This window comes from Puma concolor, chromosome A1 (genome assembly GCF_028749965.1).
Source record: "Puma concolor isolate L17-30 chromosome A1, mPumCon1.1.hap2, whole genome shotgun sequence".
In the NCBI taxonomy this organism is placed as follows: domain Eukaryota; kingdom Metazoa; phylum Chordata; class Mammalia; order Carnivora; family Felidae; genus Puma; species Puma concolor.
Window position 1 is genome coordinate 159,305,528 of NC_141667.1, and position 23,118 is coordinate 159,328,645.

The 23,118-nt window shown below is 45.8% G+C and overlaps 1 protein-coding gene across 7 annotated transcripts in view; it reads right to left on the minus strand.

Moving 5' to 3' along the window:
- SLC9D1 (solute carrier family 9 member D1) overlaps positions 1–23,118 on the minus strand; it is a 50,801-nt gene that overhangs the window by 17,909 nt on the left and 9,774 nt on the right. For 4 of the 7 annotated variants that reach the window (XM_086707920.1, XM_086707912.1, XM_086707950.1 and 1 more), the window contains 6 exons: positions 21,629–21,808; positions 19,946–20,137; positions 18,939–19,067; positions 16,265–16,357; positions 11,538–11,724; positions 4,885–5,005 (listed from right to left, as the gene is read on the minus strand). In XM_086707920.1, coding sequence (XP_086564046.1) covers positions 4,885–5,005; positions 11,538–11,724; positions 16,265–16,357; positions 18,939–19,067; positions 19,946–20,137; positions 21,629–21,808 — 902 coding nt within the window. The remainder of the gene's footprint in view (positions 1–4,884; positions 5,006–11,537; positions 11,725–16,264; positions 16,358–18,938; positions 19,068–19,945; positions 20,138–21,628; positions 21,809–23,118) is intronic. The other 3 variants (XM_086707922.1, XM_025924181.2, XM_086707927.1) reach the window with 2 other exon arrangements.

Sequence of the window (23,118 nt, forward strand, 5' to 3'; positions counted from 1 at the left end):
TTTCTCTCTGCCCCTGCCCTGCTCACACTCTGTCTGTCTCTCTCAAAAATAAATAAACATTAAAAAAAAAAATTAAAAAAGGAAGAATGAGCAAAGAAAGCCCCTGCAGAAAGGAAATTATAAGAGAAGAAATCTTGAGAAAGCAAGTAAGAACAACGGAATGGATAAAAATAAAATAGGTAACCCTGATGAATTAAAAAAATCCTATGTGATCAGAAGCAAAGTTAATAAACACACTAATCTGGTGCTCAGACAAATAGAGAACATACAACAATTATACTTAAAAAGAAGGGAGAGGCAAGGGAACTAAAGGGAAGTAAGGCTCCTACGTGTCACAAGCAGTCAAGCACTGACAGCCGGGAGCTAACCTCAGCACCGCATGCACTGCAGAGCCTGGAGTAGCTGCTGAGATAACTACACCGGGTCCTCAAAATTATGCAAGTGACCCATCAGGGGGTAAGAAAAATGTAATAGAGAAACAAGAAACAGAGAAAATAACAAAATGAGAGACTTAGGTCCTGACATATCAACATTTACCATAAATGTAAATGGTCTCAACGCTAATTAAGATATATTGACCGAATGGATTAAAAAAACAGCATCCAGGGTGCCTGGGTGGCTCAGTCAGTTGAGTGTCTGACTCTTGATTTCGGCTCAAGTCATGATCTCCTAGTTTGTGGGATCAAGCCCCACGTCAGGCTCTATGCTGACCCCATGGAGCCTGTTTGGGATTCTCTGTCTCTCACTCTCTGCCACCCCCCCCATCCCACACTCATGTGCACGCACTCTCAAAATAAACATTAAAAAAATCATCCAACAATCCAACAATACCTTATCTATTGAGAAACTCATTCAAATACAATGGAATAAACAGACTGAAAGTTTTAAAATATGGAAAAGACAGACCATTTTAGACATTAATAAAAAACAAGTAGGTCGGACAAAGGGCTAGTATCCAAAATCTATAAAGAGCTCACCAAACTCCACACCCGAAAAACAAATAACCCAGTGAAGAAATGGGCAGAAAACATGAATAGACACTTCTCTAAAGAAGACATCCGGATGGCCAACAGGCACATGAAAAGATGCTCAACATCGCTCCTTATCAGGGAAATACAAATCAAAACCACACTCAGATATCACCTCACTCCAGTCAGAGTGGCCAAAATGAACCAATCAGGAGACTATAGATGCTGGAGAGGATGTGGAGAAACGGGAACCCTCTTGCACTGTTGGTGGGAATGCAAACTGGTGCAGCCACTCTGGAAAACAGTGTGGAGGTTCCTCAGAAAATTAAAAATAGACCTACCCTATGACCCAGCAATAGCACTACTAGGAATTTACCCAAGGGATACAGGAGTACTGATGCATAGGGGCACTTGTACCCCAATGTTTATAGCAGCACTCTCAGCAATAGCCAAATTATGGAAAGAGCCTAAATGTCCATCAACTGATGAATGGATAAAGAAATTGTGGTTTATATACACAATGGAGTACTACGTGGCAATGAGAAAGAATGAAATATGGCTCTTTGTAGCAACGTGGATGGAACTGGAGAGTGTGATGCTAAGTGAAATAAGCCATACAGAGAAAGACAGATACCATATGTTTTCACTCTTATGTGGATCCTGAGAAACTTAACAGAAACCCATGGGGGAGGGGAAGGAAAAAAAAAAAAAAGAGGTTAGAGTGGGAGAGAGTCAAAGCATAAGAGACTCTTAAAAACTGAGAACAAACTGAGGGTTGATGGGAGGTGGGAGGGAGGGGAGGTTGGGTGATGGGTATTGAGGAGGGCACCTTTTGGGATGAGCACTGGGTGTTGTATGGGAACCAATTTGACAATAAATTTCATATATTGAAAAAAAAAAACAAGTAGGAAAGACTATATTAACAGCAGATAAAGTAAATTCCAGAATAAGGAAAATTACTAGAAACAAAAGAGCTATTACGTAATGATAACCAGGTCAATCCACCAGGAAAACAAAATGTTCCTAAATGTGTATGCACCACATAAGACAGCACCAAAATATATAAATCAAGAGCTGACAGAGCTAGAAGGAGAAATCGGCAAATTAGCAATTATAATTAGGGACGTCAATAACCACCTTCTCCAGCAAGAACACAGAAAAACTGAACAATGCCATGAACAAACAGGGTCTGACATAAAACACTCCACTCAACATCAGAATAAGGGCCTTTGGAGCACTTACACAGACCGTACCTGAGGCCACAAGACAAACCTCAACAAACTTAATGAAACTAAAATCATACAAAATGTGTTTGTTCTGGGTGGCTCAGTCAGTTAAACATCTTCAGCTCAGGTCATGATCTCACGGTTCGTGAGTTTGAGCCCCACATCAGGCTCTGCGCTGACAGTGTGGAGCCTGTTTGAGATTCTCTCTCTCTGCCCCTCCCGATCTCTCTCTCTCCCAAAAATAAATAAAAATTAAAATTAAAAACAAAAGACAAAAACAAAGTGTGCTTGTTCTGTGACCAGAGTGGAATCAAACCAGAAACCAATGACAGAAAGACAACAGGTAAATCTCCACAAACACTTGGAAACTGAGCAACAGACTTCTAAACGATCCATAGATTAAAGAGGAAGCTTCAAAGGAAATGTTTTAAATTAACTGAACTAAATGAAAATAAAAATACAACATACCAAAAGAAACAAGATGCAGCTAAGACAGTGCTGCAAGGGAAACGTGTGGCACTAAACACACTAGAAAAGAAGAAAGGTTTCAAGTCAATAAGCTACATTCACAGCACAAGAACCTAGAAAAATAACAGCCAAAACAAACAGGAGAAAAAGCCAGAAGGATAGAAACCAAAGAAATTAAAAACAGAAAAACAAAGACGGGGCGTCCGGGCGGCTCAATCGGTTGAGCGTCCGACTTCAACTTGGGTCATGATCTCGCAGTCTGCGAGTTGGAGCCCCGCATCGGGCTCTGTGCTGACAGCTCAGAGCCTGGAGCCTGTTTCAGATTCTGTGTTTCTCTCTCCCTGCCCCTGCCCTGCTTGTTCTCTCTCTCTCTCTCAAATATAAACAAACATTAAATTTGTTATACATATATAAAAAAAGAAAAAAGCCAATGAAACAAAAGCTGGTCTTTGAAGAAATTAAAATAACTGCCAACCCTCTAGAAAGATTGACAGAGAGAGAAAGCACAAGTTACCAGCATCAGGAGCAACACAGGAAACATTACTGCAGACCCTACAGACATCAAAAGATGATGGGATATACTATAACCAAGTCTGCACATGTAACCTCCACATGTGAAATGGGATGGACCCATTCTTTGAAAAACCAAGCTACCACAACTCAACAATATGCAGATAATTTGTAGATAATTTGAATAGTCTCATAACCATTAAGCAAACTGAATTTGTAACTTAGCAAAAATCCCCCCAAAGAAATCTCAAGGCCCAGATAGTTTCACTGGAGAATTCTACCAAATATTTAAGGAAGAATTAACGGCAGTTTGATGCAATGTTTTCCAGAAAAAGAAAAAGGAGAAACACTTCCCAAATCATGTTATGAACCTAGTATTACCCTAACACCAAAACCAGAAATTGAGAATACCATAAAAGAAAGCTACACACTATTCTCTCTCATGAACTCAGACCCAAAACTCCTCAACAAAACATTAGCTAATTGGAGGCAACAATGTATAAAAAGAATTATATACCGCAACCAAGTAGGATTCATTCTACCTATGTAAGGCTGGCTTGACTTCCAAAAATCAATCAACGTAATCTACCACGTCAAACAGCTAAAGAAGAAAAACCACACAATCATACCAAGAGATGCAGAAAAAGCGTTTGACAAAACCCAATGCGTACTCACAATAAAAACTCTTAGCAAACTGAGATTAGAAGGTAACTTCCTAAAAGTAATAAAAACCCAACAGTTAACACTGCATTTGACGGTGAAAGAATGGATGCTTTCTGTTTAAGATGAGGAAGAAGGCAGGAACATCTACGCACATAATCTCACTCATTGAAGTACTGGAAATTCTAGCCAGCGCAACAAGGCAAGAAGAACAGATAAAAGGCATATAGAGAAAGAAGAAATAAGTGACAGATCTCAGAATTTCAAAGTGGTTCCCAAAGAAATTTCAAAAAAGTCTACTAATTTGTAAGTTATAGCATCATCACTGTGAGACGTGAAGTAAATGCAGCGTCTGGAAATACTTAAAGCACAACATATTGCCTATTTGCTTATTAAAACAAACTCAAGCTTACAGTCCTAACTCGCATGCAATTTACCTTTAAATTTTATGGGCCTCCTTACATTTTCCAAGGGATTTATTTTCGGGCTGGCGTTCTGGTAACAGTGTGTACAGCATAACCTAGGACTTTCTGGGCGAACTTATTCTTCCACTTTTCAATTTGACTTCCCTCCACATGAACGTAGCAAGTGCCGTTCGGGTTTGGGGGATTGTTTCATTGAGATAAGGAAAAGAGGAAATGGTAACGGAGACACTCACAACAATGGTCCCCACGATGATGGCATGCACGCGCGCACAATCACGCACGTGGTCAATCTCACACGACCTCACACACACTCACACACAGTATGTTCCAGGCACCATTCTGAGCACTTTTAGATTTTAGCCCATTTAATCCTAACTAACCTGTTAGGGAGTAACACCATCCCCACTTTCTAGATGACAACACCGAGGCAGAGTGAGGTTAAGGAATTTGCCCAAGGTTGACAGAGCTGGAGCCTGAGCCCAGGCGGCGTGACCCCAGAGACCACGCTCTCTGCCTGCGCCGGACAAGCTCTAAGCATCTCTTCGGGAGACGGTATTACACCGCATTTTCGTCAGCGGACGGCGGGAAGCTGGAAACCGAGCGGGGAGGAAGGAGCAGCGTGGTTACCTGGAGTAGGCGCCGGTCCCGGCCTGGATGAGGGTGGGCAGGCCGGCTATGAACAGGCCCAGCTGCACGTCCTGCACTACGAGCATCCCAAGCAGCACCGCGCTGTAGTCGACGTCACCTGCTTGAGGAAGAATGTGTCAATGGCACACGTTTACAGTAACTTAAAGTGTCCCACGTCAAAATACGGTCATTAGGCACATTTCCGATATAATTCAACTTCTGCCACTTAAAGAGAATACAGACTTTAGAATCTCTTTGAGGGCAAACACTGAAACATCTTCAACATGAAAAACTTTTTGTAAAGAAAACTTCCAGGATATTTCCAGCACTTGTTACTAACACACTTAAAGAAAAAACGCCATCGTGGAAAGATAGCACGAGGCACAAGAGTATGGTGAGCCTGGATAAGCAGGTCAATGTCACTGTATGTCCCCAGAATACAGGAAACAGCCTTCACGCCAGTCTTTCTCTCTCCCCTAAGCGCTTCAGGAGACCTAATCCTACCCCCCTTCTGGTCGCACCTGCTGGCTGACCCAGCTGACAGGTCGCCTTCCCTCCAGCCCACCATCATGGCCTCAGTGAGCGTCTGTCACTGACACAAATGCAGAGAGGCTCATCAGGTGGACAGGACAGAAGGCAGTAGCCAGGGCTGCCCGAAGGGACCATGTGGCTCATCCACAAAGGCAACCGGAAATGGGTACCATTTTCCCGAACTCCACGCATCACACAGGTGTTCGGTGTCTCCATTTCCAACCAACAGTTCTGGCTTTGGACCAAACTTATAACTGTCATGTTCCCCCATAAAATAAGCTATTTTTGTTTTCTTAAAAAAGAAAAAAAAGCAACTGACAGTAACAGATATTTAAAGGCTAATCTGATAAGAGTAATCTTACAGAAAAGAAAAAGAATAAGCTAATCAAATAAAATCAAAATCTTTCATCACCAGCAAAAATCACAATTGTTAGAAGTTTAGGTACTCCTTCTAGGAAGCTTGTCTTACTTACCAAAGTTAAATTTTTGGTGAATAAAGTATCCAGGCTTTAGAATTTGATTTATTTATTTGTTTTTGGCTTAGAATTTTAAAACATTCTAAGTGGATAGTGCCATGAGGTTGCTGCGGCTAAAGCTTTACAACTTAAAAGTGAAGAAGAATTCCCCACACTAATAATGGGTGAGTGGGACACTTCAAAAACCCATCATTTTCAACAAAGCCCTCCATGGGTTCCTGACTGTGATTCTCCTGTCCCGATCCCAGGAAGCGTGCCAGGTCCTGTGCTCGCAGTCACACCGCGGTCTTCCTCCCCAAGTCCTCACGCGAGGTGAACACACTTGAGCCCTGCGCCCGTGATGGTGCCTCTTCCGGACTTAGAGGAGACGCTAATTCCAGTCACACCTTACTTTTTCAAAACAGCATTTACTGATACACTGCCAGCATTTTGTAAATGTTTTTAAAATCCTGCTCTTTGCCTTTCACCAGATCACAGCGGTCTTAACTGGGCGGGCATCAACTATCTACCAGCAGATGGGGGGCAGCACGAACAGAGGGGGGCGCCCCCAGCATGGCCCAGTCCACAGGGAGCACTCAGGGAGCAAGTGCAGAGCAGCAGCTCACTGAGGCTGGAGGGGAAAGACTAACCACAGCAACTGATGTAAAAGGAAACAGTACAGTGAACACAGAGGCGAAAGAATTACTTTGCCTGGGGAGCCTGGGTGGCTCAGTCAGTTAAGCAGCTGACTGTGGCTCAGGTCACGACCTCACGGCTCGTGGGTTCGAGCCCCACGTCAGGCTTTATGCTGACAGCCGGGAGCCTGCTTGGGATTCTCTCCCTCTCTCTCTGCCCCTCCCCCACTCGTTCTCTCTCTCTCTCTCTCTCTCTCTCTCTCTCTCTCTCTCTCTCAAAAATAAATGAACATTAAAAAAATTTAAGAATTAGACTGAACTGTTAAAAATTAAAGATAGAACTTTTAATATTTTTCATCTGCATTTTACACTAAATTTAATCTTTGTGCTTACCACTACTATAAGCATTTAAAATTTTTTGTTTTCCATCTGTTTTATTAAATACCTTAAACATATGGAAAATAAAAAATATAACAAATATCCACATACCCACTATTGTGTTTTGCTAAATCTTAAACCTTTGAGACCCTGACTTCAGATTTTTGGGAACGAAGATACTGGACAATGCAGGTACCATGAGCCCGCCACCTGCGGCTGGACCCCCCACCACACCCCCAATCACTGCCTTAGGTTCCATGTTTTTTATTCTCTTGAGTGGTTTTCTACTTTTAACAAAATAACAGCTATGTATCTGGGAACAACACTGAGTTTGTTATTTTGTAATTATAAACTTTTTATAACTTAATCCATATTTCTGCAACTTGCTTTCGTTTTTGCTTACCATTATGTCTGAAAATTATCTGTGTTGATGCACAAAGATCTCTTTTTAAAACTGCTGTAGAATACAGCAATTTACCCATTCCCTGATGTTAGGCACTTAGGTTTTTAATCTTTCCATTACTACAAGCATGCTATAATGAACATTCTAGCACATTTGCTGGACACACCCCCTTCCCTTGCTTGTGTTCTCACCAGGAGAGACTCCCCCTCACCACTCATGGCCTCCACCCTGGCCCCATGCCCCACCTTGCCCACCCTACTCTACAGATGAGAGTCTCCACCTGGGCAAGGGGATGGTGAGGTCACAGCATGGCAGTCTCTTGCAGGCCTGTGTTTTCTAGAGGAGGCTTCTGTGGGTCCATGCTGCATTGGAGGATACGTACTGAAGGCCACCACAGCCACATCTTCCATTGTCATCTTTCATCATAATCAAGTTGCTACCGTGACCTCCAGCCGCCTGTCCCCTTCATGGCTATATGGGTTCTGAGCATGGCCATGGAAGGCTGGAGCTATTTACTGACCCCTTTGAGGGTCTGGGCCCCACTATCCAATGTACTGGCCGGAACCCTGAGGAACAGAAAAGGAGAACTGGGGCAACAATAAACCCACATATGAAGAGGGGCAGGGGTGTCATCCTCAGGCACTTCCAAATGCTCTCAGTGTGCAGGTTTGTGAGGACGCAGCTTTGCACAGTTTCAAAGTTTATGTAAATTATATCAGACCAGATGTCCTCTGTATCTTCTATTTCTCTCTCCATAGTGTAAGATTAATTCATTTTTACCTCTGCAGTATTCCAGTATATGGACACACCATAATTTAATTATTCGTTGGATTACTAAATGCTCAGATTACTTAAAATTTTTTGCTATCAAAAATAAGTATTTTGAGTATTCTTTCACATTTGAAGTTTTCTAGGACATGTCTCTAGAAATGGACATCTTTGTTTGTGGAACTGTTCCCCAAAGTGACCAAACCAGCTCACGCTCCCACTGAGCACCCATGAGCGCTTGCACTGATGCCGACATGGGGCAGGTCCGGCGAGACACCTGGCTGGCTCATGGGAGGACAGGTCTGCACCTGCACGTCCCGATTCGCTAGCGAGGCCGGCATTTCTCCATGTTCACGTAGCGTGCACGCCTCCTCTTCCATAAGTTCTCCATTGGGAAGAAGTTCTATTTTCCAGCGGGTTTCCTTCCATTTTGATTCTTCTTAAAACTCTTGATGCATTCTAAGTACTACTTCTTGCACATTTTATATACATAGCACATGTCTTCTAGTTTGCAACTTCTAAAGATACCTTTTAGGTAAAAGTTAAAGTTCCACGTGTTCGGGTTTATCAACACTTTTTCCTTTGGATTCTGCATCTCGCTTCCAGAAATCCTCTCTGCCCTAAGGTCACCCATATTTCTCCCTAGCAGGCTCTGAAGTTCTGCCCAACACACTGAGCTGTTCAATCTGTGTGGGGCTGGTTTCTGTGTGCGGCTCAAGGGAGGACTCCAAGGACTAACTCCCACCCACCCCAGCCACATGCGCCCTGCTCGTGTCCACCTGTCCATCGTCTCCTGCCCCATCTGGCCCAGACACACCGCACCACCCAAGCACAGGGACAGGACCGCAGGGCCTGCCGTCTGATGTGGAAGCACCTCACTTCAAACTGACACTAGCTATTCTTGGCCTTTGTTCTTAAAATAAACTTCAGGAGCAGTTTGCCAAATTTCATGAAAAACCCTGCCAGATTTTTTACTGGGATAGTTGGGAGTTTATAGACTCAGGAGAAACCGCATCTTTATGTATTGAGTCTCTTCATCATGAACACAGGCTCTCTCTTCGATAACATTTTGTACTTCTGTCCTCCAAGGTCACACACATCTCTTCAAAGATTTATTCCCACATTATTTGTCATGGCCGTTATAAGTCAAAGCCTTTTTCTCCCAAAGTACATTTTCTAACGGTCCTTCAGGTGCCACACTTTAGCACATCTGTGATTATCAGTTTCTACAAAGCCCAAGTGTCTCAACATGAGCATTGCCTCCCCACCAGCAACCCTGTAGACACTCCTACCTTCTTAGGCCCAAGTTCTCAGCTGGCCTTCTACAAAGTGCTTTTCCTGTACTCTCTCCCACCTATGCCCGCTGTCTCTGTTCTCTCCCCACAAGCAAAAACAGCTTCCTACCCCCCCAACGGCTTCTCCCCTCCCCCTAGTTCACCTCTCTGAACCACATACCTGACAAGTTCTGTGGTTCAAGTTGTGCCGATTATTGAGATAATCCTGAGATCGATTTTCTAGAGGTGCAAGATGGTCTGGTGTTGCTCTGGCTGCACTTCAGGGATGAGAAACGCACAAAGCTTCCATGCTGCTCTGCCATCTTGGCACCTCCTGGCCTCCACAAAGTGGAAAAAGCCCTCCTTTTCCAGCAGTCCATGCACAAGATACATGAGGCACTTTGTGTACAAGGTTAATTAAACCTGTGGTGCTTGGTCCTCCTGTGTTCCAGACGGGCAGCCACGCTGCCAAGCCTACGTGTGTCTGACGACGCCTTCACCTGTGCCTGCTCTTGGCAGCTCTGCTGGGCGTGCACGCCAGAGACGCGGCTCCACAGGCCCCGTCTGCCCCCGGTGTGGTGGAGGCGTACGGATCACCTGTGTTCTCTGACAGCTGTCAAGCCTTCCCCTTCGTCCCTGAAGCTCTGCTGTTGTACCGGGATGTGCCGAGGGTACATTTATTCTTGTCCTTTTTCCTGCTCGGTTTTGGGGTGGAACGTTCAGGCTAAGGGCTCACATTTTCCTCCAAGTCTGAAAGTCAGCAGCTATGTTCTGCACTCTATTCTTCCAGGACTTCTGCTGTATATATGCTGAGCCTCTTAACTATTCCTTTGTTTCTTGGCATTCTTTCCCATGTTTTCTGTGTGTACTGTGTCCTATCCTTGTGCCTAATCCAATAGGCATGAATTCTTCACTTATGTTGAGTGCTTCAAGCATGCTTATTTCACTGTGGTTATTAGACTTTTCCATAAGCAAGGAGAATTCACATCCTGACAGTTGGGGTTGTTACAGAACTCTCCCAGCCACTGACGTCCTCACTCCTCACACATGCTGGACTCCAGTGTGCAGGTCCTTACAGAAGCAGTTGTTTTCATCCTCCTACACCACTGCCGGTGCTTCACCTCCTTCTGTCACTAGGGCTTTGTGAGGGGTGGTCCTAAGCACCTGGCCACAGGGACACTGGGCCCCACAGACGAGACCACTAGTTAGTACAGTTCCAAGCGAGGAGGCTGCTTCCGTGGCCCATTGGCCCACAGTCAGTCAGTGGGTGGGCTGCGTGTGGCCACCACCAATGCCAGGAACCTGCAGCCCCAGGACCAGCCCCAAGTACAGCAAGGTCAGCTTTATCAGAGAAGCCAGCCACACCACTCTGCTTTCCTTTTTCCTATTTTTCTCTCATTGTGGTGTGTTTGGTGCAGGGCAAATACCAGTACGAAGCTGCTATGACGTTTTCACCACTTTTTACTGACTTTCACAAAACAAGAGCAAGACAGAGAAGGTCACTACAAGTTCACAGGATATAAACCAGCAGTACTGTCGAAGCTGGAAGCTGCCAGCATGAGTCAGCCCAGGACGTTCGTCCCTAAGCTGCTGACCCAGGCTGGCTTCGCTAGGTCCGGTAACAATCAGAGGCTGGTGTTGCCAGTATAGACATGAAACTAGGCCCAAAGAGGTGAAAATACTCCCAACCACCAAAGTACCCATCACGTAGTTTATAGAAAAAGGTACCAAAAGTCTGTAAGTTTCCAACCACAGCCAGAGTTAAAGCAGTGAACAGAGTGCACCTGTCACTCTACTTCAGGCTGCACATAACACACACCCGTTCGCGGCACCGCAGGCAACACACGCCATGTCATCTCCCGTGAGGACAACTGGTGATTTCAGGTCGGTGCGGCGTTCGTCCCTTAAACCACCAATTCCACAGTGCACTTTCCAACGTGGATTTTCTTCTTTATTTAAATGTGGTCCTCCAACTATCCTAAATTAATGAGCATGTAAAAGCTGTTGTCTTAATCGAGTGGAAATGTGGAACAACTGAACTGATGAGGGTGTCAGTTCCTGAGTGAACACAGCACGAGGGCCCGTGACTGTTAGTAAAGCCCAGGGAGGGAGAGAGAGTTGCAATTTTTTCTAAGAGGCCTTTGGAGTGAATTCAAGCCAGTTGAATACCTAATACTTCAACACATACTTAGAACATGTTATCACCTACCTTCTTTTTCACCCCGGGCACTGCCCACGAGGAATCTGGACACTAAGGGTGTGCTTGATAAGGACAGGCACGTAGAAATAAAGACGCTCTGAGTGGGTCTGATCTGTAAAAGGTGTCCCCATAACAAGCCAAATGCGATCATTAATAGTGTCATGTAACACGGTCCTTGTAAGGCTATCTTCCAGACCTTGAAGAGAACACATTCGTTTACACAGGTTTTAGTGACGACGGTCAGCTCTTGACCGGCTCCATGCAGAGTGCATACACATATACTGCCTGGTCACGGGCCTAAATTGTTTAGGAAGTAGCTCTGCGGTAAACACATCAGCACAACACCCAAAGTCGTAATCTGAACACAGTAAAAACAGTAACACTTCCGTCAGCTTACTGAGTGCTAAGTATTGTTACTGGGACTAAACACGCATGCCTCTCGGTGTAATACATGTCTGTGCACATATAATCTAATCCTCAGAACACATCGCAAAGGTAGACAGCACGACCTCTACCTTTTCTAGATGAAAACACAAAGCCCACTAACTTGTCCACGGTCACATGGAAGTCAGTGTCAGGACACAGACCCAGGCAGCACGGCTCAATAATCAAATATTGATGAGGCGCCTCAGTGAGCTCTCAGTGCTGGGTTAGACATAATGGAAAATGTGGAAGAAATCAGGGTTGATTTTAACGCTCCAAGGTTTTTAACTGAGTTGAACAGACGGGATACTAAAAACTACCTGACGCTTATACAAATGTGAATGGTACATAGTGACAAAAGAAATTAACCGAAACTCATCCTATCCTACTGGAAAGCACTTACTCATTTTCTTCTCACCTTACACCCTCTTGGACAAAACCAACTTGCGCAGCCAGGCCCTCTGGCAAGAGCGCAAGGGGGCCCAGAGGGGGGCAAGGGGTGCAGGGCTTGGCACAGAAGCTCAGAGGCAAACGTTGTGGGCCCCAATGGCTGGCAAGCCTCATCTGTGTCTTCGGGTGCTCTGAAGGATGTGATCTTTTTCCTCCCCTGCTCTCCTTCCTGATAAAAAGGAACACCTCTTTCAAAATCACAACACTGTCTTCAGGAATCAGGGCAGCCGGGAGGCTGTTCCTAAGGCTGGGCACCGACTTCCTACTGTGGCCAAATGGGCACACACACACCCTGGCCGCCCACAGCCATAACCAGCTGCCAGCCTGCTTGTCCATAACAGAAGCTTCCAACTTCAGGAACGAGTTACAAGATCCTCCCGACACCACCAAGTCCCGAGTCAAATGGTGGGATGCTGACGAGGCAAACGAACTGAAGACTCAGCCTTCCACACAGAGCCACTCTGTCCTCTGCCACGTGTCTCTGGCCAACCCGGGCTCTGTGCTCGCCTTCCAGAGAGAGGTTAGCCCCCAAGGCTATTTCTCCAAGGTTCAGATTCCCTGATCCCTGCTTCTGGCACCTGGGAGTGGCGATGGCTGTTGTGGTTTAATGGCCTTCCAATGGCTCCCCCTCTTCCTGTGTCATACCCAGGAGCAGCGGGAGGGCCAGGGTGCACCTGCAGACCTAGGCACAGCTCCTGGGGAGGCCAGCATGCTGAATTTTAAGGTTCCCAGGTTTTAGGGTAGCCACTCCTATAAGCAGCATTAGGGGTTTTTCTGCCCACAAGGGATTCCGGAGCTCGGGACTGACCCCATTATTGGTTGAGCACCTTGGGGAAGTAACCGTCTCTCTACTCTGCCTTCTACATCTGTAGACTTTCAAAGGCCAGACTAAAGATTTCTGAGGTCGCTACCAAACCTTGGTCAGGAGGGCTGGGATCTATTAGCCCAAGAAGCACAGTGTGCAGCAAACGAAGGTGGGAAATGCGGGCAGTGGCCACAGATCTGTGCTCCGCATGGGGCATCTGGACCACCTGGGGCTCCCAGAAACACGGGCTCTCCAGCCACACATATCAGATCCTGCTGCTCAGCAAGGTCCCAGGCAACTCCCCGTGTCGGAATTCACAGTAGCCTGGTCCCCACGCATCTGCACCACAGCTGCATCCCCTCCCAAACTCCATTTTCCTCAGCTCTTGTCCCAGGACTTCTGTCCACAACCCTACACATCCCTCTGAAATCCCAGACCTGCAGTCCCACAAGGGAGGGCCACAGGGCTGTGTATACCACCTCATAGTCAGTAGCCACCAGCGTCTGGAGCAAGGGTTTACTGAGGGAACAAATAAGGAGAAAAGGGGAAGAGGGGGTGCCTGGGTGGCTCAGTCAGTTGAGTTTCTCTGACTCTTGATCTCAGCTCATGGTTCACGGGATTGAGCCCCGAGTTAGGCTCCCTGCTGACAGTGTGGAGCCTGCTTGGGATTCTCTCTCTCCCTTCCCTCCCCCTCTCACTCGAGCTCTCTCTCAAAAAAGCAAATGTTAAAAAGAAAAAAGGAGAAAAAGAGGAGAAAACACAACTCCCAGGCAGAGAGACAGAAACGGGGAGCTAGCACATGAAAGCTGAGCCGGCAGCATAAGGGGAGCTAGAGCACAGTGAGGCAGGGGTGCACACACCCAACAGGACGCGCCATCAGAAGAAATGACTGTGGCTGTTCTCAGCGCCAACAATTAAGTAGTTCCTAGACCTTGGTGTTCTGAACCGTTTCCGCTCAGACTTTTGGGGATTTCCCAGAGGATCCAAGAGGGCCTTCCAGCAATTATTATTTCAAAACCCACTGAATGACTTTCCGTCATGAGGGGCACACGGAAGTCCACGATGGCACCGGTCACTTCAGGCTGCTCTGACGCCCTGCTCGCTATTTATGCTGGAGAAACACAAATTTGTCACTTGCTAGCGTAGTTTATTATGGCATGGTTAAATCTGCAGTCTGAGCCCAGGGGCCTAAAAAGGGCGAGGCTGCCGTCCTCCTGCAAGCCTGTCACAGGGAGCTGACAAGTGAGGGATTCATGTCAGAGGGGCCCCAGCTCACCCCAAAGTCACTAAACAGGTGCCGGGTCCCCAGGAAGGTTCCTTCCACTTCTCAGACCACAGCACACTTTCTCCCTGACACGCACACACCCCCTCCTTGCCAAGCCCTCCTAAGGCTGCATCGCCAGGCACAAACGTAAGCCCCCGTCAGCATAAAACCCCAAAGCCCTACAAGTCAGCACCACACCAGCAACAGCGTGCAGTTTCATACAGGTTAAAACTCTGTTCACATGACTCTGGATGAAGTTCTCATTGAACAGTGAATGCTAGAGTGGTGAAAAATATAAATTACAGCAGTTTAGGCCAGAACAAACCCGGCCATGTAGACGAGGACCCCAACGTCCAAGGCGTGAGATACTCTGCTGAGACCACAAGGCTGGTCAGTGCAGAACCCGAACTCTGCCCCTCTCTGTCCCAAGCCACAGGCAACCACCACTATCGGCTGCCAGCCTCACTCAACTAAACACACATGGAAGCCCAGAGGAGTCTGCGCAGAGCAAGGAGGGGGACGGCCGCAGACGATGACCTTCCCGTCCACAGGTCCCCGGCTCCTCGCACGGCTGCAGGTCCTGGCCATGCTGCCGGCATGGCATAGCCCCAAGCGCAGCTCGCGGAGGAGAGCAGGGTCCTTTAAACTCTGGGTCTGGAACTTAACACATGGAGGTCAGGCCAGAAGCACGTAAAAAGACACAAAAGTGCCTGAGAAAACACTAAAGGGACTCAGAACGCTTCGTGAGGAGGCGCATCTGGAGAAGTGTTTAAAGGAAGTGATGGTAACCGGGAGGTGGACAAACAGAGCTTCCAACAGAAAAAAAGAGAAGCAAGAAAAGAGAGGTCAAAGAGTAACAAGGTGAACTAAGGCCAGCGCCTCAACGTACTTCTCTTCGCTATCTCAGATCTTGTCACGTCTTTTATGGCCGCATGATACCTTTCAAGAGCTGTGACAGTGTAACCGTCAGACACCCAGGCTGCCCCTCCGCTTTCATAAAAATGCTACAACGAGAAGCTGAAGACTATTCGAGGGTTAACGAAAAACCTTGTACTTCATTCTTTCCTAGGGATGGAGACCCAGGGCAGCTCCACCAAGGGAAGGGTCATCAGTTGTCGTGCGAGGCTGCTCTGCTGTCCGACCAGCCCCCACACTGACTCCAGAGCCACCTGCCAGCGTGGCCTGGGGTCCACCAGCACTGCTGTCACCCTCCCTGCCCTTCTGTCCCCGCCCTCCCACCGGCTTTGTGACCAACTATCCTCTTTTGTGAGGTGTCCGTCCAAAAACACAGCTTTTAATTAACTCACTTCCAACTTACTCCAGCTATTTTCATTTCTGCAATACTCCAGTATTCCAAGTAATAGTTCTAGAAGCAAACAAATTTAGAAGGCAACTGTTGCTTCCCTTAGTTTCACACTTCTTCATACACATGGTCCTAACTGCTACAAGTCTTTTACATATTTTCATTTTACACAAACATTCAATCCCTGAGATAGTTCAGCCTCTAACGGTTTTAGACCTTTTTGGAGGGACCCCCACATGTTAAATTTCAAACATATCATTTCTCAGACCTTTTCTGGAATTAGCTACATGAAAGCTAATTTTACTCATTCATTGAATTTGCATTTTCTAGTATTTTTTATCTTTTAGAATTTATATTCCAAAAATAAAAAGAATATTCTGTTCTAAAATACTTAACTTGATAGTCCAATCATGAACAAACACAAAGTAAATAAATTAAAACCACATGATGTTTAAATTGGGGGCGATAACACAGCTTGGTGAGGCCCTTACCTTTCTCAGTCTTTCTGGAGAGAACTCTAGGCCAACAAGAAACAGAGTAAAGAACACGCCAACCTCTCCTAAGGTCTCCACCTGCACAACAGACTGGGAACAAAATTTTAAAACCACACAATTTAATGTATCTAACAAATGAAGCATACTTCAAGGAACAATCTTGTACTAACGTACTCAGTGGAACTATCCTAAAAAAAAAAAAAAACAAAAAACACAGTATTTTTTTTAAAACTAGTTCTCTGAATGTCCTCTATCCCTGACATAGCTTGAACTTCCTGATTATACGTTTTTTTTTCCTTTTTCTTGATTAGCTGAAGGACTGTTTTTATCTCTTTTTCTGAGAACTAGCTCACGAATTCACCTGTTTCCAGGCTGCGCTCTTCATTACCTCCTTCCTTCACTTTCTCTGGAGGATGGGGAGGCACTGAACCTGAGCTGGACATTTTAATCAAGATGCCCCACTTTCCTTTGGCCTGCCAGCACGGGCCTGTGCATGACTATGTGTACAAACTTCTTTCCTGAGAACTGAATTGGCCACATCCCACAGGTTCTGGTATACAGCGTTCTTGTGCGCTGTGTTGGTTCTGGTCCTTTATCTGCTGTTTGTTTTTATGCTTTTATGTTATGGCAGAGAATGCTGTTTACACGGTTATATTTGGTACTCCCTAGATCATCTACACTCATGGTTTCCACTGAGCCACGAACTCAGCGTCTGAAAGAAGAGAGCAAGCAGATCTCCACATGTCCAGGCACCAAGCTGCTGTGCAGGGACGCACACGCACCCTGTCAGCCACCGAGAGGACAGGCCCTGCCCTCCATTTGCTGGCATCTGCCTCCTCACTTACTCATTCTGTTCTCTTTGAACCTTGCTTACTGTACATCTTTTTCCTAACATCATCTGCAAACCTGTGTCTTTCCACAGGCAAGTTTATTCCACTTATATTCATTGTGATAACAGAAGATTTCTCTTACTCCTTCGTCTCCTGGTTTTTATACTTCCTCACTGCTTTTATTTTTCTTCCCTTTTTAAAATGAGGCTGAAACTCATGACTTGAAAGTCACATACCTAAATCTGCACTTCTCAATGTAACACAGAAGCCTATTAACTTCCTACTAGGAAAAGGTAAATATTTTGGTACAGCCACACTTCCTCCATTAACCACCTCCCGTTTTGGCTAATATGCTCTTGGGTCTTCATCCTGGTTTACTGTAATTATGTTATTTACCAAGATACAGCAAATTTGTTAGGAACTATAATATTGGTAGCTTCCAGTTGTATTTATTACCGTATTCAGCCTCTATTATTATTCAGCCTGAATTCTTGGCTTATAAGCAACCTTTGCTCTGAAGAAAAAAGGAAAATACGTTTGTATTTGCTATTGTTCATAAATACTCTGGAAAGGGAGGGATGGGACAGGACAAGACAGAGATTCTCCACCTACAACTTAAAATTTTTTGTACTTACACCATTTTGTTCTCAACTCTATGGAGATTACGAATTCAGAAAATTGAATTAAAACAGTGTTTCCCAGAGACCACCCCACCAGGTTGAGCCCAGCCCACAAGAGCACCCCCCACCCCATGTCAGTCAGCGGTCACCTGCTCACTAAGGTCCTGGGCTTTCAGCCGGTAGCCCCTGCCAGTTGAACGTGTTGTTGAGTTCAGTTAGAGATGATGATGTTTCCTGCCCGGTACAAGGTGTGCCCGTCAGCAGGAGGGTGAGGCTGCGAGCACATGCCCACACCTCCCCCCATCCGTCTGCTCCTGTCGTACCCAACTAGGAAGTGCCAGGACTCCCGTGTGTGTTTCCCAGTACCTGCACCACTGCTTCTGTGTTGGATATATGACACATCACCTATTCTTGCCAATCTCTTCATTTCGTCTGAATTGTGCGTATTTACAGGACACATCTGGGAGCCCACAAAAGCTTTGGAACTGTTCCTCACTGCCAACAAGTGCCATCGATATAGGATGAAAGTCACTTCACTCTGTTCAGCCAACAGCCTCAGCACTCACTACGTCCTGGGGTTTTCACATTATCCTACATTTAGGCTTGAAAATCCCCACTACTTTACTAGCTTTGCAATGTTTTAAAAATTTTTAAATTATACATTTAACCCAGCATTTTTTGTTGCTTTCAGTGTCTGAATAACATAATCCATCATTATTACTGGAAACAGAATTTTTAAAACTAACAGTTTAAAGACATGAACAGAGCGGGGGTTGTCGCACCCTGGGTGGCTCAGTCGGTTAAGTGGCCAGCTTCCCCTCAGGTCATGATCTCGCAGTTCACAAGTTTAATCCCCGTGTCAGGATCTGTGCTGACAGCTCGGAGCCTGGAGCCTGCTTCAGATTCTGTGTCTCCCTCTCTCTCTGCCCCTCCCCTGCTCATGCTCTCTGTCTCTCTCAAAAAAATAAACATTTAAAAAACTTTTTTTTAATTAAAAAAATAAAGACATAAACGGGATTTCTTCTCTAGTTAAGTCATCCATTCACTAACAAAATTACTTTCTTATGATTTAGGAATTTCTTATGAAACTCTAAAGAGCATCTTCTTTAATATGGTTTATAAGGAAATGCTACCTTTATTAATTCAAGTTCAAAACTTTTAGGTCTTCATGAGCATTTCTTTAGTATTTTGTTAAACAGATACTAAAACAGTTGCTCTTACCTTAATACTGTTCAGTCCTGAAGGCCCCAGAAGTACGCCACAAACAATATAACCAAACATTGTGGGCAACCCTATCGTCGTGCACAGCCAGCCACAAGGTAAAGACAGCATTCCTATGGTAACAATGTCCTAATGGAGAATAAACCAGAAATAAACACAAAAATTTAAGGTAACAGTTGGCAAGAAAAGGGTTGATTACTGGAGAAAGCAGACGTTCTGCAGACTAGGCCCCTCCCAGTTTCCACTTTGGTGGTAAAAAAGGAAGGCTATCCCTGGGCCGATCTTCCTGCTTTGAGTTTATTGGTACAGTAATCAGCCACTGGGAGCATCCTTCCTCTCAGCCTGCGCTGCCCCCCTCTTTAAGACCAGCACAAGCTGTGGCTTCGGGAATGCTGCTGGAGCCCCGACAGGGTGTCCAGACCCCACTAGCCTTCCGAGCAGGCCACACTGGCCACTCCTACAGCTGTTAACCACTCTGGTCCAAACCCAAACAGTGATCTCCAACCAGAACACAGTCGATTGCGAATCTTTACATAACTCCACATCCTCTTATTAGACTTGCTGCCTCAGAGGGAGCAGATGCGTGGCTAACTCGGTCTGGAATGTCAGTCACCTCTGGAGGAGCCGGATCTCATCCTGTACCCGTGTCTACACAGATGATACCTTAGCCAAAGCTTCTCCACCTCATCAGATGTTCCGTGTTAGTGACAAAGTTTGAGCCCACTGTAGGGACTCCTGACTTCAAAAAGGCTTCCAAATTCTCAAAAGCAACATTAATTTTCATTCTAAGTATTAAAATGCCTCGTTCTGTTCGGAAAAAATTAAAAATTAAGAGAAAGTGTTTCAAGTCATGGAAAATATAGGAAATTCTCATAGAATCTCTCTGTTAGGAGGAAGGTCATGCATCCTAATATGAGGCTCAGAAAATAAAGCTTACTTTACATTAGTACCTGGAAGTGGGAAGGTGGGAGAGGGGACTTCAAGAGGGGAGCAAGCAGACAGACTACCTTTAGGAAGTGGCGATCTGCACGTGGAATTGTCGCGTCTCTGGGCTTGGTCAAGATATAGCGGTTGTTCTGGGAGTCGATCAGCATGCTAAGACCCAAATCATCCTCTGCTTCCCGCTTTGTGAGGTTTTGTTTGGAATTGGCGTCTTCTTCCTCCACTCTGAGAACTGCCTCAAAATTGACCCCTTTCACCTGTAAAAATAACCAACATCATGTAATTAAACCCATGAAATGTTTTCAAGTTCAATTTTTAGAGCGTAAATTCTGTACAGAAGAGCGATAGAAGTATTTCTAGCACTCTGTCAGGTATGACGAAAGGTCCACAGATGTTCATTAGCACAAATCAGGAAAGCTGCTTCAGTTACAAGGGCCATCTGAGAATGAAGGCGTTTAGGATTTCTATTACGTCCAGACACCCACTTTAATGATTTAGGGTACGATCTGTAACAAGAAACATACGTTTGGTCTTCACCCCCCTTCCTGGCCCGCAGCCCCACAACCAGCGTGGCCTCCCCAAGCATAAGGAGCAACGGGTACACCCGACAAGCCCTTCGCGGCCTCTCCTGAGTTTGTGCCAGCAAGGTGACGTTCAGAAAGCCACTAGATGACTGCAGGATGAGGCTGGTCACCAGGAACAGCAGCCACGTGACCTCGGGGCAGGGAGGGGCCGGAGGTGAAGCTAATCGCGAGCCTGCACAAGGCAGCTCCGGGACATGCTTGGAGCACGGGGTTCGGGGAGCTTCCGGGTGCCTGACACATGGACGCGCCCTGCCAGGAGGGCAGCGGGCCCGGACAGGACGCAGTGCCCTGTGCACATGCTTTCACCTCTTCTACCCGGCTGTTTCTGACTGCACCCTTTGCAGCGACCTGGTAACCTGGCAAACAGATGGTCTTCCTGGGTTCTGAGAGCCTGAGGAGGGGTCGTGGGACCCTCCGAGGTGAAAACCCAGAGCCCATTATCAGTGCCTGGAGCAGAGGGTGCAGTGCTGGGCCAAGCCCTCGCCCGTGGGACCCGCGGGGATCCTGAGCCAACAGCGGTGGAGCTGCACTGGAAAAGCTGCAGCGGCGACAGCCTGATGCCCTGACGCACGAGCACTCGGTAAGCAGTGAAGAAAGAGCACCACCTTCAAAAGACAGCCCCGTGTCCTCCCCTGGCACCACGGACACGCTCAGGACAGCCTCGCTCAGTGCTCATCCGCCCCGAACTGCACTCGCCTTTGCTCTAATTGCCGCATCCTTTTCTGAGTCCTCAGGACTCACAGTCCGTTTTCGGCACTTATCTCGTCCTTCCCAGAGAATCTAAACACGTCACAGCAAGTGGGGAGTCCGAATGCCTGCCTCAGACACGATTCATCTCAGGAGCATATGGCTCCCCCGGGCAGAACAGCACCGACACCTGACTATCCCAGGGCACACTTTCTGGAGCCCAGAGTCTCAATCCACCTGAACACGGAAGTGGGGCGCAGACATGAGCCCCTGGGGGGCACTGACAAAAACATAAGGCAAAACGATAGGTGTATAGTGTACTTCTGTGTAACCGAACCAAATCGGTCTCTGGGATACGAAAGTGTTTGGTTTTATCTCCATCGTCAGTCCACACGGAAAACAGCCGATAAATTCCACCATACTTTCTCTCGGCAAGCAGCCCGAGCAAAGAGGAGATTGTTCTGGAATGCTACTTACTGATTTATTGTCATCAAAAGCATGTTCTTCCATCTCTTCCTCTAGGCGATCGGCTGCCTTTCTCACATCTTCAAGAATTTCATCAAGCATGGATAAACTTTTGTTTTGATGTTGCATATTTTTGAGGGCTTCAACTTGGTGTTTTTCTGCTGCCAGAAGTTCCACATATTCTGTCTCTTCCTGTTTATTGGTGAGAAATGAAGTGTGGGGTTTATTAAGAAATAGGCCACACCAGGACTTCATTCAGGTGCCTGGCCTGGCTGGACCATGCAAGCCAACATGCTCTTGCTGTCAAATACATTTATAAACGTGTAATGCTAGCTCCAGTCAAGGAGAGAAGGTCAGGTGTCCTGTATCACCCAAACATGATGGAGCTTAGCAAAATGCTTAGGGAAGCCTATTTGTACACATGCGTCATCAAACGTAATCTACTACTGTTGATAAATTCTGAAGGTCAACTATTCATACACAATCCTCACTGAACAGATTTTATTCCAGACATCATGCCTACTGTGTATGGAGGTCCAGCTGTACTCTAAAAACACCTGTGATACTTGATTCTTGAGCTAAAAATTTCTAAGTAGGATACACACAAATTCCAAGTTACAGAGGAAAAACTGTTCCAGAAGAATCTGACCGCATTACTTGGAAAACTGATGGATGGTGTCAATAATACCACTGCGTTTTATACCATCATATTTAAACTCAAGCTATCAATCAAATCAACATCCTTACTATTAAAGTATATGTTCATAGTTTAAAGGGGTGGGGCATAGCTAGAACAGAGAAGCAGCAAGACAGTCCCAAGGAGAAGTGTAACTGTTTGACAGACCTCTCTCTAGGCAACACCACCCAACCCCTCTCTCGTAGCTGTGACCTCCCAGAACCTAGCCTGAGATGTGAGGCAAAAAATGCATGTAGAAAGCATACATATTTGGATCAACATCACTCAATGCATGTTAGTTCTCTATTTTATTGTAAAACTACCTCAAATCAATACCACTATTCTTTAAAACAAAGGAGTTTAGGGACGCCTGGGTGGCTCAGTCGGTTAAGCATCCGACTTTGGCTCAGGTCCTGATCTCATGGTTCGTGAGTTAGCGCCCCGTGTCGGGCTCTGTGCTGACAGCTCGGAGCCTGGAGCCTGCTTCAGATTCTGTCTCCTTCTCTCTCTGCCCTCCCCTGCTTGTGTTCTGTCTCTGTCTCTAAAAATAAACATTAAAAAATATATATATAAATAATATCACATCTGGTATAGTAATAGTTTTATCTCATTTTAAAAGTGTATTTCATCACGATCCTTATTTCAAAAGTATATATTAAAACTAATTTTAGTATTTTTGTTTTCAGTAGATGGGCATTAAAGACAGCCAACCTTCATGCCAAAAGGCATTCTTGTCAGAAACTCAAAATGTTGACTGCAGTTACAAGTATATTTACCACATACTTCATACACATCAGCTTATTGGGATAACTTGAGTAACTAGTAT